Raw genomic sequence first — 17857 nt, forward strand, 5'->3', positions numbered from 1 at the left:
ATAATATAAACCTATATACTGAATGAGTATGTTAGAGTTTTTCATACGGTCACAATCAAATTATGAAGTAGGAATATTCCCATCTTCCGTCTCTCCCAACACTACAAGGTAATGCAGCCTCCTGGCGGTGCTGTAGTCTTCACATGTTTGAATCTAAGTTAAATCCACCAGCTTGGATGGCGGGCATCCCATCTAGACAAATATTTACCTCTTGCTTGGATGGAGGGCATCCCATCTAGACAAATATTTACCTCTTGCCTCTTGAAAGTATTAATAGACACAAAGGGGAAATTCACATGTGGCTCTCTTTAGTAAATATAGATAGTACCCATTTATATCTCCATAGTTGTATTCTATCTGGGCCCTTTCTTCAAATAAAAATGTAAACTGTTTTCTTATTCAAAGTTCTACAAAAATATTAGAAGAATCTTTTTCACATTAGGTAACACATATATGCCCATTTACTTACTGAAAGTGAAGAAAAAACTCGGTGTAACCCTGTAATTTGTTAAAGTATTGGTTGATCGTCATACATAATAATATTCTATATTCAATATGACAAAAATTTTGAATAACTGGTACATGAGTTTTTAGAAATCCTTATGTAATGGATATGTCAACAGCTCTCAATAAGAAAAAATATGTTGATTCCTCCAAGGTAATCATAAACATATACCAAGATAAATAGACAATCGATTTAAAGGGATAAATTAGTCATTTCACTAATTGGACTTCAAAAAGTTCTTAGACTAGTAGAGTGCAACATAGAAAGCCATGATGAGTTTTCTGAAAGTTATTCAAAAATGTATAATTTTTGGATATCATAGCATTTTATGAGGAAGCTAAAGCATTCTCCTTTCAATATTGAAAATATTGTTATTAGGGAGGCAAGAAAAAATTGAATTGTCATTAGGGAGGTAAGAATAAACTCCCCTAACAATCATCATCACCAGTTAATGAAAAAAAAAGGCTAAGAAGGACAAAGGTGCTTGATACAAATCAAACCAAATGCTTGAAATGCCATGCATTTTCTCATTCTTTTTTCTTGAACTTATTTTCCTCTCTACTTTCACCACAATTTTTTTTTAATTTTTAATTTGAAATATTTATAGATTGATAGGAAGGTGCTAAGAAATGCACAGGGAGGTTCCATGTCCTCTTCACCCAGCATAGCCCACCATCTACATGCTGTGTAACTAACAACAGCACATCAAAACCAGGAAATTGACATTTGTACAATCCAGAGCTTATTCATATTTCACCAGTATATATGCACTCATTTTGTGTGCATACACGTGTGTGCTCTATGCAATTTTACCACACATGTAACTCTGTGTAACCACCACCACGATCAAGATACTTAACTGTACCATCACCAGACTCCTTTATACTACCTTTTTATAGCTCAGCCTCCCTGTCCCTGTCCCTTTCCTATCCCCTGGCCACCACTAATCTGTTTTACATCCCTCTAATTATGCTATCCCACAAATGTTATATAAATGGAACCATGCAGTATGTATCCTATTGAGATTGGCTTTTTATTTAGCATAATTTCCTCTGAGCAGTTGCATGTATAAATAGTCCACTCCTTTTTATTGCTGAGTCATATTCCATGGTTTATTTACTCATTCATCCACTGAAGGCCAGACATCTAGGTTGTTTCCAGATTGGGGCTATTACAAAGTGGCTACAAACATTCATTTATATGTTTGTGTGACCATAAGTCTCATAGTTATCTTGGGCCGCCATAACAAAATGCCATAGACTGGGTGGCTTAAGCAACATAAATTTATTTTCTCACAATTCTAGAGGCTGGAAGTCTCTTCCTGGCTTGCAGGGGAGAGAAAGAGGGAAGGAAGGAGGCGGGGAGAAAGAGAGAGACTGCCTGACTTACAGATAGCAATCATACAGGGACAGAGAAAAAGAAATGACTGGTCTTCTTATGAGAGCACTAATCCCGTCCTGAGAGTCTTGCCTTATGACCTCATCAAACCTAATTATCTGCAAAGGCCTCATCTCCAAACACCACACAATTGGAAGTAACGGCTTCAACATATTAATTTGGGGGTGGGGTGGGGGGGGGCACAATTCAGTCCATAGCAATAAGTTTTCATTTCTCTGGGATAAATGCCCAGGAGTTTAATTTCTGAGCCATATGGTAGTTGCATGTTTAGTTTTTTTAAAGAAATTGTCAAACTGTTTTCCAGAGTGGCTGTATCATTTTACATCGCTACCATCAATATATGAATGATTCGGTTTCTCTGCATCTTCACCAACATTTGGTATTGTCACCATTTTTAATTTGAGCCATTCTGATGATATTTCATTGTGGTTTTAATTTGCATTTCCCAATGACTAATGCGGTTGAACGTCTTTTCATGTGCTTATTTCCCATATGTATCTCCTCCTTGGTGAAATCTGTGCATGTCGTTTTCCCATTCTTCTAACTGGATTTTTTTTTATAGCTCACTTCTGAGAGTTCTTTATATATTTTAGATACTTGTCCTTTGTTAGATATGTGTATTGCAAATATTTTCTCCCAGTCTGTAGCTTGTCTTTTCATCCTCTTAACAAGGTCTTTTGCAAAGGATTTTAATTTGGATGAGATCAAATTAATTAATTTTTCCTTTTATGGATCATGCTTTTCGTGTCAAGTCTAAACTTTTTGCCTAGTCTTAGGCCCCAAAGATTTTTTTTTTTCTGTAAGTTTTAGAGTTTTATGTTTTCCATTTATGTCCATGATTCATTTTGAGTTAATTTTTATATAAGATTTAGGTCATCAAGATTCTTTTTTTTAACTGAGGGTTGCTAGATGGGCAGGAGGGGTGAGGGGTGGGGGGGAGGGTAAGGGGATTGGAGGGCAGTCGGTGACCACAGGATGGCCACGGGGTTTGAAAATTAATCTGGGGAACGTAATTTAGTGGTTACCGGAGGGTAAGGGGGTTGGGGGGTGGGAGATGAGGGTAAGGGGGATCAAATATATGGTGATGGAAGGGGAACTGACTCTGGGTGGTGAACACACAGTGTAATTTATGGATGATGTGATACAGAATTGCACACCTGAAATTTATGTAATTTTACTAACAATTGTCACCCCAATAAATTTAAAAAATAAAATTAAAAAAAAAAAGATTCTTTTTTTTGCCAACGAATAACCAAATGTTCAACACCACTTAATAAAAAGGCTATCCCTCCTCCATTTGAATTGCTTTTAGGTCCTTTATCAAAAATTAATTAGTCATATTTATGTGGGTCTATTTCTGGGTTCCCTATTCTATTCCATTGATCTATGTGTCTATCCCTCCGCCAGTACTACACTACCTTGATTAATGAAGCTATACAGTAAGCTTTAAATCAGGAAAAGTGATTCCTCCCACACAAATTAGTTTCAATTTTATGTTTGAAAGTCTTTTATTGGCCACTCTATTATATTTTTCCTTATCAAAAATCTGTCTATAAATTGAAAATAAATTTCTCTTTATTTTCTGTAACAAAAGACTCCAAGTTTAAAACAATTTCTTCTGTTTTGAGTTCTCTTTATTACAATTATTACTATCCAATCAATTAAAACTACAAATTTTGATTTTAAAATTCTTAAACATAAGAGAGGAAACTTTATTAAAGAGATGGGTGAAAATTTTCTTTTTCAATTAGTTCATGTTTCCAAGCAGTGATTATTTATTGCCAAAATGAAATCAAGTTCAGCATCAATTCTATCCCTACTTTTTGTTTTTATAATTTTAAGTGGTGAGTGCCTTTCCACACAAATGAGAAGATGAGAATGGAAGTCTTGTTAGAGCAATTATTTCTTAATTCTTTGAAGTCTTTTGAGTTACGTGACAAACAGTAATCTACCATCAAAAATAGATATATTATATATATATATATATATATATATATATATATATATATATATATACTTAATCTATTAGTTAATTAGCAAACAACTCAATTATTTTAGTGAGAGCAAAAAATTGGAAACCAGTTGAATCCTGAAAGAAACTGTTATCCAGTCATTCCCTCAGGTAGTGTTACTTAGTCCTTCACTATTTTAACACAGACGCCAGTAATTTCATTTGTTCTGTTTGGCTCCCAGTGGTTTTTACATCCAGGGACCTTCATAAGATCCAAAATGGATGAGCAGTATGCCTTTCCTTTGCAATAGTGGAAGAAGAGCAACTGTGAAAGAGAAGGTGGCAAAGCAGACCCTGCTGGACATTCTCAGGCAAAACGTTAGAAAAAGGACATGGGGTGTTTGAGGATCCACAGATTGGTTCCCTGAAATTATGCATGCCTCACACTCCACTTAAAGACAAAAGTGAAGGTACATCCGCAGCCCACAGTATCAACACCAGCACAGGGACTGTATGAAGTGAACAGTAAGTACTTGTTGATGAGGAAAAGTGCAACAGCAAAATCACAAGCACCAAAATAGCAACACAATATATCAACGGAAGAACTCCATTTGAAAGCTAAGAATCAGACTGAAGCAAATTAAGTTGTTGCTTAAAGCATAATAATTAAGGCCTTTAAATTCGCCAGACCATTCTGCTATCACAGATTAAAAAGGCTTGCTTACCCCTTCTCTGTCCTAGAATAAATTATCTCATGAGTATTTCACCAAAGTGCTACTTAAAAGCTGATGAAATGTTTAAGCAATTCATTACATTAATATAAAAATCTTTTATAGGACAGATGTATAATCAAAGCGTGCGGAACACTGAATAAAGTGGAAAGGATATGCGCTCTGGTGGTAATCCCGTTTTTGCCTGGCTGGCTCTTGCTTATTAGATCTCAGGTAACCATCCCCTCCACAGCAAGGTTCTCCAACCAGTCTCCAACATAGATGTTCTGACACTCGTTATCACGTCACCTAATTATTTGCACTGTGTACATAGCAACCTGAAATTTTTGTTGGTTTTTTAAAATTCATTTATTATCTATCAGTGCCCCTCACCAAAAACAAAATGCAAATTCTGTGAAAGCAGAGCTCTATCATATCACTGCTACAAGCCCAGTGCTTAACTGTGTAACTGGTACACAGCAGGTAAAAAATATCCTGTTGACTTATAACCTATAGAAATCGGCACAAAATTGATGCTAATTTAAGACTCTAATCTTTAATTGAATAGTTTTCTCTTTTTTTACTAAAAAAACTGTTGTTATACAACATTTTTAATTAAAAAAAATAGTATCTTTATGCCTCTGAAGTTATCTACTCTAATTCTCTTGCTTTATTTTATTGAAATAATTTATTAATTATGCAATACTTAAACAGACTCTGCAGCCATGAAGATAAACAGGGTAAGTAGGTAAATATCCAGAAGAAAGACAGTTTAAATTCATATCAGGACTTTCAGTTCAAAATGGTAGATTGAGGTACATTCAGTTCAAAATGATAGATTTACTACTTACTGCTTGCAAAACCATACTCAAATAAGGGAGACAGAAGCAGCAATAAACCTCTAATCGCAAAAGGAAAGAGAAGTAGGGGGTTCACCAGCAGATGGAAGACTCAATAAATTTCTAGAATTAAAAAATCAGATGGAATTGTGTTGATGGATGAGAATCAGAGAAAGCCACAGCCCAAAATACTCCACAAGGCAACCTAAAAGGAGCTGGATCCAAACTGCTTTTGGAACTGCTAGAAGGAATCCAGAGAGCCAGTCTGCCCTGGAACACCTGATGGCTCTGGGCTCTGGGCCAGCAGGTACGAGGGAGGGCAGGAGTGAGAAGTAGGCTGAAGACAGTGGGGATAATTGAAGGTCTGTACCGGGAACTGTGTTGGTTGGCACTCCCATCTGCTTCCCCCACCCCCACAGAGAATACAGGCAGCTTGGCATTAAACCTCAGTCAAAAAACCAAATCGCTGGAGGAACAAACGACCTAGAGAAAGCCAAACCTTCTACTGGAAGCACAGTCCACCCAGAGTGAAGCACTGCTTTGGCAGGAGGGTCCCCAACCTGAGCACAGGCTCATGGAGAGCAAGCCAGCCAGCCAAGGACCTTGCATTACACAGAGGGCTCAGCCAACCATCCACTCAGGTGATAGGTTTAGGAGGAAAAGAGACCAACTTTTAAAATAGCAAAAGAAATCCACACCAGTTCTTCAGTTCTTTCTAAAATATAAATAGATAACCAAGGATTACCAAGTCTATAGGGGAAATCCAGCAGCAAGAACAAGAAGAGCTAAGATAAACACAAAACAAGGAATCCTGAGGGGAACAAATACAATTTAAGATGTAAAAAAACATTTAAAAAAAAAAAAACCTACTATGATCAAAAGATTCAAGAGGGTATTGTATTCATAGAAAATAGGAATCGGAAACCACAAAAAAGGAACGAAGAACTTGGAAGAACTCTTTTAAATTAAATTAAAAATTCTTAGAATTTAAAGAGTGATTAGAAAAGGAAAATCAACAGATGATCTAGAAAACAGAATTGAGAAACTCAGAATGAGAGTATATGGATAAAAAGATGGAATTGATAGAGAAATTATAACAGACATAAAGAGCTAATCCAAGAAGTATAACATTTGACTAGTATGAGCCCCAGAAAGAGGGAACAGGAAAAAGAGAGGGGAGAAACTACTAAATAAATAATAGAATTCCCCAGAAGCAAAGAAGGGAGGCAAGTCTTAAGACTGAAAGGGCTCAGTGAGTGCTCAATAAATCTGATGAAAGACCCTCATCTATACGTTTCCTCAAGGAACCTCAAAACAAATATAAAAATGAAACTCTGAACAGGAAAAAAACAGGTCACCCACAAAGGACTGATCAAACTGACTTCTTGTCAGCAACAGAGGACGTTAGAAAACAAGGGAACCACGTCTTCACATTTTCTAAAGCAATTTATTTTCATCCCAGAAGTCTACTCCCAACCTAACTACAAACAAGTACTAAGGTAGAATAAAAACAGTTTTAGACATGACTCAGAAACTTTAATTCCCACGCTTTTTTCTAAAGAAATTATTTCAGGATATACTCCAGTAAAATAATGGCATAAATCAGGATACTGGAAGAGTCAAGTTCCTGAGAACAATGATTCCAAGCCAGGAGAAGAGTGGAGGGAAATCCTTGGAAGACTGAAGGGAAATCCTTGAAAGAGTGGAGGGAAATCCTTGGAAGACTGAAGGGAAATCCTTGGAAGACAGCTCTGTAGTAGCCTAGAAAAGCATCTGGTCATGAAAGGGGATTCTACAGAACAGAAAATGTCACATAGTATGGAAAAAGCGAGGCCATGATAAAGGCATATTATGCCAAAAAGGAGGGAAGAGGAAGACGGGGAGGGGAGAAGAAGAAAGGCAATTAGAAACTGCCTGGAAATTAATAAAAGAAAAAAGGGGGGGAAGATACCTTTCAAATATGAAGCAAGCTTACATGTACCCTGATTATAAGGAATTGATGGAATATGAGAAAAAACTATCTAATTGTTATTGATCTTAGAATCTTGACAGCCCAGGAATTATGACCCTAGCCCTGGAGAGAAGAAAATGTAATCCTAGCACACAAACTGACTCTACACTAAGTATTTATAGAATCATGTTTGAGGGGGTACTAAAAATAGAGATGCCCTTCATCTTAGGTCAGAACTAACTTTGATATGGTTGGTCTCAAGTCATAAATTTCAGGACCCTAAGGAAAGGACCAGCTAAAGCTGTTTCATTCTTATTTTCTATAAACGTGGCACCAAATGATATAGTCAGTTCCTACCTGCAATGCTATCCCTGAAGGTGGGAGCTGTTTTCATTATTCAAAAGATCCAGCACTCCAGAACCAGCTCAGTTCACTTGAATTTGGGGCAGATGACAGAAGAAATACCTGATCCCTACAGCTAAACATAACCAGGTAACCATTCCAAAAAAGAAGGTATACTGGCTGTTCAGAGAAGAAATTGTGGCCCGTGGTGATCTCAAATCATAACCCTGTTACTTTCTTACAGATCCCAAAGACTTGGCTTTAAATTATCATTCTGTAATTGGAATAGTAAAAAGCAAGCAACCATGACGTATAAGCAAAAGGAGCTTTTTATAGGGAATGTGCAAACATCACATGTTCTCTTCCCTACTGGCAGAAATATGGTTTAGCTTCTGGGAAGGGACAAATCCTTGTAATGCTATGCTTAATAACAAGATGCATGTGTCCTGGTCTGTTAATTCTATATGCCTTCCGGACAAGGAGAAAATAACTTCATGTTGCAGTCAATGAGTCTCAGATTCATAAGGGACAGTCTCCTTTATGGAAGAGTTAACAAGTCATAATAATGTAATACTATTTATAGTCCTCATCTGTTAGAATCAACATATATGGAGACTTAGTTGTGGTAACAGGACAAAATATAAGTTACCAACTTTTATAGTGTAAAAGTGTCGCTGACAGAAAGTGGGAAAAACTGCTGGAAAAAGGAGCACATGTTGTAATGCCCCTTCTTAAAACGGGGGGTGCGGGGGGGAAGCGGGGGAAGGCAGCGGGGGAGGGTCAACAAAGACTGCCAAAAGTGAATGAAATGAGAAATAGTGTTCTCAATATCCAAAGTTACTAAGTAATAGAAGAAGTAAAATTAATAATACAACTATTAAACACTGGAAGAGAGTGAGATGACTAGTGTAAGAAAGCTAAATACTCATTTGTTAAAGTGGAAAGTCAACAGATATTACCTAAAGTTGATAAATCAAGAAAGAGAGGTAAAAATCTATTATTCAGAGCAGCGGCCCCAAAGCTTTTTGATCAGACAACCCTCTCGGGAAAATATTTTAGAGCACAAATCCCTAACTCTATATATTTACTTACTTTTATAAACTTATGACTATACTAATCTACTACGAGTATATTATAACTTACACAAAAATAGAAATTAAAGTATATAAGAATATATTTTAAAGAGAGATGCTTAATATAATGAATTATAACAGAAAACAGAAAAATCACCAGCTATTCTGACAGACATAAACATTTTAAGATAAAAAAAAAGTATATGAGAATAAAATTTCAAATAATTTCTTCCAGTACCCAAATTCAGTATCTTATAAACTTCCCAGGATGTATATAGTTCCCTTGAGCCACAAAGCTCTAGAAGTTAGAGGTACAGCCACCAGGAAATCCAAAAAGATAAATGGTTCAAAGAGGCTACCTTTCGGGAGTAAAGGAGGTAGGAGGAAGTGAAAGGGGAGAATTTTTTTTTTTTTTAAAGATTTTATTGGGGAAGGGAAACATGACTTTATTGAGGAACAGTGTGTACTTCCAGGACTTTTTTCCAAGTCAAGTTGTTGTCCTTTAAATCTTAGTTGGGAGGGTGCCGTTCAGCTTCAAGTTGTCCTTTCAGTCTTAGTTGTGGAGGGCACAGCTCAGCTCCAGGTCCAGTTGCTGTTTTCTAGTTGCAGGGGGCACAGCCCACCATCCCTTGCGGGAGTCGAACCAGCAACCTTGTGGTTGAGAGGACACACTCCAACCAACTGAACCATCCAGGAGCTCAGCGGCAGCTCAGCTCAAGATGCCATGTTCAATCTTAGTTGCAGGGGGCACTGCCCACCATCCCTTGCGGGACTTGAGGAATTGAACCGGCAACCTTGTGGTTGAGAGCCCACTGGCCCATGTGGGAATCGAACCGGCAGCCTTCGGAGTTAAAAGCACGGAGCTCTAACCGCCTGAGCCACCGGGACGGCCTGAAAGGGGAGATTTTATTTATTGTATAAACATTTTGCTTCATACAAGGAATTAGTTAATCTAATCAACTCTGTAAAACTCTATGTCTTTTACAAGTGTTTATGCTGATTTCTTCATTCAGCATACGGTTACTGAGCATCTACTCTGGGTTAGGGACAGGGAATAGAGGAGACTGACATGTCCGCTCTCAAGGAGATCAGTCTGGAGCACAACACGTGAAAAGCACTGATGAAAATTCAGTATCATAAGCACTGTTAAGAGAAGTGTGTGCTGGGTATGATGCACACAGTCTGGGGCACAGAAAGGTACACTCATACTGTGTGGGATGTGAGGGAGGGATCGCTGAAAGGTCACCTCCTCTTTGAGTTGAAACTTAAAAAACAAGTAGAAAACTGAGAATAAACCAGGTGAAGAGGGGTGCAAGGAAATTCAGGAAGGGCATTCTAGGGCAAAGAGAAAATTGTGGGGTAGTCAGGTTGACATGTGAGAGAGAGCATGGTGTGCCTGGGAAACTAGAAGTTTTTCAGAATTGCTAGAGCAAACAGTGCATGAAGTAGTAGTGGCAGGAACGAAACAGCAAAACAGGAAGGGACCAGGAATAAAGGGCCATGCTGCATAGTCTCCTGAAGGCAATGGGAAGCCACTGGAGGATTTCACCAGCAGGGAGAGCAACTTGATCAGATTTGCACTTTGAGGAAGATTACTCTGGAAGCAATGTGAAGGATAGATAAGAAAGGATAAAGGAGGCAGGAAAACTATTCTGGAGACTACTGCAGTGGGTCTAATTAGACAAAAGGAGAGAATCATGGTACCAGCAAGAGACAAATGGCCAATAGGTACAGGAAAAGGTTCTCACCATCACTAACTATCAAGGAAATGCTAGTCAAAACCACAATGAGATACCACCTCACACCTGTTACAGTGACTCTCACCAAAGATGAGAGGTAAGTGTTGGCGAGGATGTGGGGACAAGAGAACCTTTGTGCACTGTTGGTGGGAATGTAAATTGGTGCTGCCACTATGGAAAACAGTACGGAGGGTCCTCAAAAATTTAAAATAGAACTACCATATGACCCAGAAGTCTTACTTCTGGGTATGTATCCAAAGGATATGAAAACAGGATATCAAAGAAAAATGTGCACTCCCATGTTCATACCACAATAGCCAACATATGGAAACAACCTAAGTGTCTATCAACAGGTGAATGGATAAAAGAAGGTGTGGTGTGTGTATGTGTGTGTATGCATACATTATTCAGCCATGAGAAAGAAAGAAATTCAGCCATTTACTACAAAATAAATGGACTGAGAGGGCATTATGCTAAGTGAAATAAGCCAGACAGAAAAAGACAAATACTGCATGGTATCACTTATATGGCTGGAATCTAAAAAAAAAAAAGGTCAAACTCATAGAAACAGAGAGTAGAAAGAAAAGTAGTTGCCAGGGACTGGGCGGTGGGGGGTAGGATTAGGGAGAAAAAATTCTGACATGCTACAACATGGATGAACTCTGAGGACATTATGCTAAGTGAAATAAGCCAGTCACAAAACAAACAAACAAATACTGCATGATTCTACTTATATGAGGTATCTAAAAAAAGTCAAACTTACAGAAACAGAAAGTAGAATGTGGTTAGCAGAAGCTGGGGTGGGGGGCCGAAACAGGGAGTGGTTCAACAGGCAGAGTTTCAGTTTTGCAAGATGAAAATGTTCTAGAGCTCTGTCGCCAACAATGTGCATATAGTTAACACATTAACACAACTGTACTGTACACTTAAAAATACTAAAGATGATTAATTTTATGTGTTTGGGGCCACAATGAAAAAACAAAAGAAAAAAAAACAACCACAATGCCATGATAATATCTAAAGAAGATAATTATTTAATTTCATTAAATAGTCAACCAAAAAAACAGAACTACTTATTTCCAAAGAAAAATTCATCCACCAATATTGTTTTTTAAAAACATGTTCACATGACAACATCCTGGTTTTTCTAAACTCATATACTTTTTAGATTAAAAGGTTTTAAAGAAAAATTATTCACAAAATACTTAAATGTCTAGAAATAGATATGCTAAAAATATAACTTTTTTCACTCAATGTAAAAAGTAGATATTTAACAGAACAGTACAGTACTGTTTTTAGAGGCAACTTTAAGAAATGAAAACATTAAAATGTCCCTAACTGCTAAAACAGAGAAAACTTCTATAGAGAACATAGAACGACACTATAATCCATCAAGATGAAAAACTTGGGGCACTGGTAAAATGACAATGAAGAAATACTTTTACTGTCTCTCCAGCCTGAAAGCGAGGGGAGGGGGAACTGTGCCTGAGAATTCATCATTTATTTGAGTTTCTAACAGGGGTAGAAAAGCAACTAATGGTAATAGCAAATGGCTGCATTATAATTCTATGCTTGAATTTAAGACATTATGGGATGTATATGCTGTCTGTATACACACCAGTCTCAGAAAGCTAATCATAGTTCTGGAGATTTTGTTTCAGGCAAAAGCTTAGCTCTGAAGAGCAGGTCTAAAAAAGCTTATGAGAATTGTACCACCTGTGGTCCTTCTCCCTCTAAAGACTTTGGAGAATAGGAACAATCACCTGCTCTAATTATCCTTAGATTTAAAATAATCCTGGAGGCTAAAAATTGGCAAGAAACCATATGACTCTTACTACAGTATTTGTCAACATTGTTACTATTACCAGTTAAGCTGTATCAATAACCCTATCTCGCACTAAATCCCAGAAAATATCCACATTAAGTCATAAAGAACCAAACCGTCTACAGCAGTCATGTTTGAAAAATAGGACTAATATAAGCCAAAGAGCCAGCCATCAGAAATATTAAACAGTGCTAATACTCAAATTAGAACTTGCCATCTATTCATTCATTCATGACAGCCTTACTGAACACATATCAAAACTGCTAAAGCAGTCATTTTTAAGAGGATGCCTCAAGAAATTTAAAACTTTCACAATCTTAAAGGGCTTAAAATCCTTCAGAAGGAACCAAATATCTGAGACTTCAAATTCCATTAGACTTTCGCTAGATTTTTTTTATATGCAACAGGACATGCAGGTAAAATGACTGGAATGGAAAATGTGTATAACCTAAGTATAGAGAAATTACCCTAAATTGTCTTGACTTTCATTCTTTAGGCCTTAATGATAGTGAGAAGGAAGAAGGTATTTTAAACTATAACCAACAAATTATAGGGCTGCTGTGTTATCAGTCCCACTCAGACTATGAGTAAACCCTAAACAAAGTAGATCCTAATTTGTAGAAAACACAATGCTAAAAATAGACAAATGCAGGTGTCTGGGTTGCTACACCCAGCAGGCCGTAAGTAGTACCACTGTAATGGTAAGTGGAAGAAAAACACTGCCTCAACGGGTTACTACATCCAGTTTCTGATCTCAGAGGCAAGATTCTACAATGTTTAACGTACCAAACAACATTTAGCCAAACAAACTAGGAAGTACTATTTCCTAGGTAAGGTTTCAAAAAAAATAGCTGGAGAGGATGGTCGTGTGCTCTGAGAGGGATGCCTGGCCGGGAGAAGCTTGTTGCTCAGGGGTTTGTTGGCCATCTATTTCAGGTAGGGTGCCTGCACACCACTCCTCTGGAAGAAGTCCTCCTGCACCCGACACGCTGGCACAGGTAGCATCTGCAACAAGGGGCAGAGACGAGGACCACATCAACGGGACCAACTCAGTTCCATTTTTTTACAGCTTTATTGAGATATATATCATTCACATACCGTACAATTTATTCATTTAAAGTATACAATTCAATGATTCTTTGTATAGTCACAGAGTTATACAACCATCACCAGTATCAATTTTGGAACATTTCCATTACCCCAAAAAGAAACTTCATATCTATTTTCCCCCAACCCTCTCAGCCCTATGCAACAACAAATTGATTTTCTGTCTTTAAAGATTTGCATACTCTGGACACTTCATATGAATGGAACCATGAAACATGTGGTCTCTTGTGACTGGCTTTTTCCATATATTTAATGTTGTCAAGGTCCATCCATGTTATAGCATGTATCAGTTCTTCATTCCTCCTTATTGATATGCACATTCTACTATATAGATATACCACATCAGTTCTTTTCTTCACAAGCAGTAGAATCTCTTTTGCTATATAAACAAAGCTATAAACAGTGATGAGGTCCCACATTAGTCCATAAATGCCATTTAATACATATTATAGCTGAAAATATATCTTTAACTGCATAATACTACAGTTCTTTAGAAGGTGATATCTGGATTAATGAAAATACTGGGAATGAAGCTCCTTTATATTTAAGTGAACTACTTAATTTTTTGTTTTCTTCTAATATGAAAGAGGAAGAAGCAATTGCAAGCCCTAAGGCCTGAACACCTCAGACCACAACTGTTTTTTGACCCCACCCAGTTGAGGACAAACTGCAAAACTGCAATTATACATGGCTGATCTCTGTAACCTCCCTCTCTTTTCCCTGGGCCCTTCATCTCTTCCCCTTATCTTTGAAATACAACTCCTCCTGTAATCTTCACCCCTTCCCCTACCCCCAAACAAAACAAGATCTTTTATACCTGTTGACTAATTATAGCCTCACTTTAAATTAAAATAATACATCACATGAAAATGTTACCTAAAACAGATATTTATTTTCTAAGACATTCTCCCAAGACATGAAATGAGAATTAGTTTCCCTCAAATGCATAATTTCCAATAGGAACAAGCTGGTAAGGGGAGAGTTTTTTGTTTTTGCAGAGAGACCCTCTCAAATCACAGTAAGCCAAATGGCAAATCAAATTTAGTAAGTCCTCTTGGAGTAATGCATATCTAGGAGAAGAGTGGGATGTCATTAATTTCGTTAGGCATGATAATGGTAGTATGATTATGTCTAAAAATATCCTTATCTGCTAGAAATGCATACTGAGGTATTTGGATGAAATTATGTGATATCTGCTTCAAAATACTTTAGGTAATTGGAAGGAGGATATGGGGAGGGGAAATGAAATGAAATACTGATAATTGTTGAGGACAGGTGATAGGTATCTGAGAGTTCATTATTCTTTCCTGCTTTATGTACATATAAATATTTCCATAGTAAAATACTTTTAAAAGAGAGAGATAAACTGTTCTCTTCTAAGGTGGTCTTTTGCTCCTTTCCTTTTCCTTCATAGCACTTAACTGCTGTCACTATATATTTCTGAGATGATTTCATTAATGTTTATGTCCCTGACTAGACTTTAAGCTCCATGAGGACCACAAAGGTGTTTGCTTAGCTCCCATAGAATCCCTACCACCTCGCAAAGTTTCTGGCATGTGACAGGTATCCAATAGATATTTATTAAATAAGAGATTGAGTCACCAAAATAAGTCATATCACGCACCTAGATCAATAAATGCTGAATAAATAAAAGAAAGAGGGGAGTAGAAAGCCAGGGACCTTTGGTTGAAGGAATTCAATATGTTTACCTATCTGTTATTTACCAATTAAGTCCACGCTTTTCTATTAAAGTTGTAATAAAGGTGTGACAAAACAGATTTTACTTCATCTAGCCCATCCTCACCACTTAGCTGTGATGTACTCAACTAAGAACTACAATCTCCACTTTATGATACAGAAACTAAGGAACCAAAAAGTTATGAAACTTTTTCAAGGTCATAAAGAACTAGATGCACAAATGAACGCAACTCAGCTCTTATTCTAATGCTTCATGCTGCTCCTAAAGGAACATGATTTTATTCTCAAGAAAAAGAAAATAAAAATAAAAAAGGTAAAGTAGTACTTTCACAACCTTCAGTGGTTGTGAAACTGAGTAGCTGTATAATAGTCTCAGTTAAAAATACTTTATTTTGACTTTGCCCAAAACAATTTCAAGTTTGAAGCATCTAATAGTAGAGGAAGTATAAAAAGCAGATGGTGAGGCATTTAGGCAATAGGAACGGAAGAAGATATGACACTTGAGTAATCTGAAGGCCTTTTTTTTAAAACTGGTTAAATTGAAACAGTATGGCAAGGGACAACAAGAAAATTCATAAACAGAATAAATACAAATACCAACACAATGTTTAAAACACCAGTCCCCGGCAATCCCAAGTTTTACATTTACCTCAAATAATACTATAATCAATAAAGTTTCTGTTTAGTCATTACTTTATATAGAAATAGCCTACTAAAATATCACTATGCCCCCAAATCCTTTTGAAATGCTTAAAATCTGAGTTTACTTTAATTTGGTAACAGATAATGTGCACAATCAGAAAGGCAGAAATACCAAATGTTTGCCATCAATGGAAGCATAACTATTTGTAAAACTAATCTTAGCTAATCTACAGGCTTTTGTGCTGTAGTGCCAAAACATGTCACAGCCATATCTTTGGAGAACATTTAGGGCCAAACAAATCACAGTCTGCCACCAAACCTAAAAAATTTAAAATAAATAGCTAGTTTTTGTGAAAATCATTTTAAATAGCCCAATAAACTTATTTGGGGATAGAATCTGGAAAGGTATTTTTTTGCTAACATACAAGTACCTGCCTTGGCTTGAATTCTAGACTGGGTTGCTCCACGGTTACTCAAGGCACAAATACTACTGGTAGAGCTGCTGCAACGACTCAGGGCGTTCCGTTTTACTCCTACACCCTTCCCATCATGGTTGTCAAATCATGCTTCCAATCTGCAGTACATCACACTCATGGCAGGGTTACGATTTATAACCAAACAAAATGTAAGATTTACTTGCCTCATCATGGTTTCTTCTCAACTTTTTAAATAATTTATAAAAGCACCAGTTGAGCGTGAATCCCGTCCCAAAATAATCTATCAATACCTTTAAGCCTTTTAATGTAAGCGGTAAAGGAATACTGTCCTCTGAATGCAGACACATTGCTGACCCACGCGAGGCATTGATTTGTAGTTGTTTTTCCAATGGGGTGATGGATTTGCGCTCAGTTACTCACGATGTCTACTAGGTCCCCCTGGTGACCAAGAGTACATGAAGGCAGTAGCGGGGTTCGAAGACAAGACTGGCAGCGGAACAGAGGGTGGAACGGGAAATCATGAAAAATTAACACGCGAGCAGTGCACATGACATGACTGAGAATTACGTTTGCATTTCTGGGGTATTTGAGATCGCCACCAAACAGTGTCCCTTGCCTTTTAAAAAGCAAACACCCATCCGACTCACTCCGTCTTCCAAGCCCTCCCTCCCATTTAAATCATGGGTGATAGAAAGACCGAATCAAGGGGCTCAGCACGAGGCACACGCCGCTTCTCGAGGTTTGGGGAAACACTGATGTGACAAATTGCCATAATATTCTAAAATATGGAGGAATGACACACCACTTTAACTACCACTGATTGAAGACCTAGGACACTGTCGCGACTACTGGACCTGCGGGGCCCACTAGGGAGGGGGGAGGAGAGCTCTGGACCAGGGAGAAGACCGAGGCACGTCCCGAGCCCAGGCAGCCGAGCACCAGCTGCTAGGGGCGTAGAGTCGCACCCGGGTCACGTCTCGGGGCTCTTGGGATGCGAGGAGTGCGAAGGCGAGCCGAAGCAGAGTGACCCGGCCCCAGAGCCCGGCCGGCCGAGGCGCGGGACGCGCCGGGGCAGCGGTGGGGGGCGCGGGCAGAGCCGCCGTGGGGGCTGCGGCGCCCGGGCGGCGGGGAAGGCGCGCCGCCAGGTGCCGGACGGCAGGGGGCAGCGGGGTTCGAGCGGGCGCAGATCCAGGAAAGGAGGAGGGAGGTGGGCGAGTCCCGCGCGGCAAGGGAGGGCGCGCGGCGGGCTCGCCGCCGGCCTACCTGGAGGTAATAGGGTTTCCTTAGCCAGGCCCCCGGACAGAGACTCCTCGCCATGATAATCACACATCGCCCCGCCGCGCCGCAATCAGAGGCGGACCCGAGCGCCGGCGACCCGGCTCCCCGCCTTCCCCCGCCTCCCCGCCCCCAGCCCGGCCGGGCCCGCCCACTCCTCCGCCCCCGCCGCGGCGCGCGCCTCGCTCCTCCCGGCTCCGCTGCGGTGACGGCTGCCCGCGGCCCGAGGCCGGGCCTCCTGTTCTGTTGGTCCCGCCGTCGTGGCTGTCAGAGCCGCTGCCGCGGACTCTGCCATAAAGGGGAGTCGCGCCTCACCTCGGCCGACACAAATCCAACTGAGCCTCGCGCTTAAAGGGGAGGCGTGC

The 17857-nt window shown here is 39.0% G+C and overlaps 1 protein-coding gene across 1 annotated transcript in view; it reads right to left on the minus strand.

Moving 5' to 3' along the window:
* Positions 1–17620, minus strand: part of DIPK1A (divergent protein kinase domain 1A) — a 90565-nt gene extending 72945 nt beyond the window's left edge. The window contains exon 1 of the mRNA XM_033114157.1: positions 17481–17620. Coding sequence (XP_032970048.1) covers positions 17481–17534 — 54 coding nt within the window. The 5' untranslated portion in view covers positions 17535–17620. The remainder of the gene's footprint in view (positions 1–17480) is intronic.
* Positions 17621–17857: the final 237 nt, after the last annotated feature.

The sequence above is a fragment of the Rhinolophus ferrumequinum genome, chromosome 9 (assembly GCF_004115265.2).
Source record: "Rhinolophus ferrumequinum isolate MPI-CBG mRhiFer1 chromosome 9, mRhiFer1_v1.p, whole genome shotgun sequence".
NCBI lineage: Eukaryota > Metazoa > Chordata > Mammalia > Chiroptera > Rhinolophidae > Rhinolophus > Rhinolophus ferrumequinum.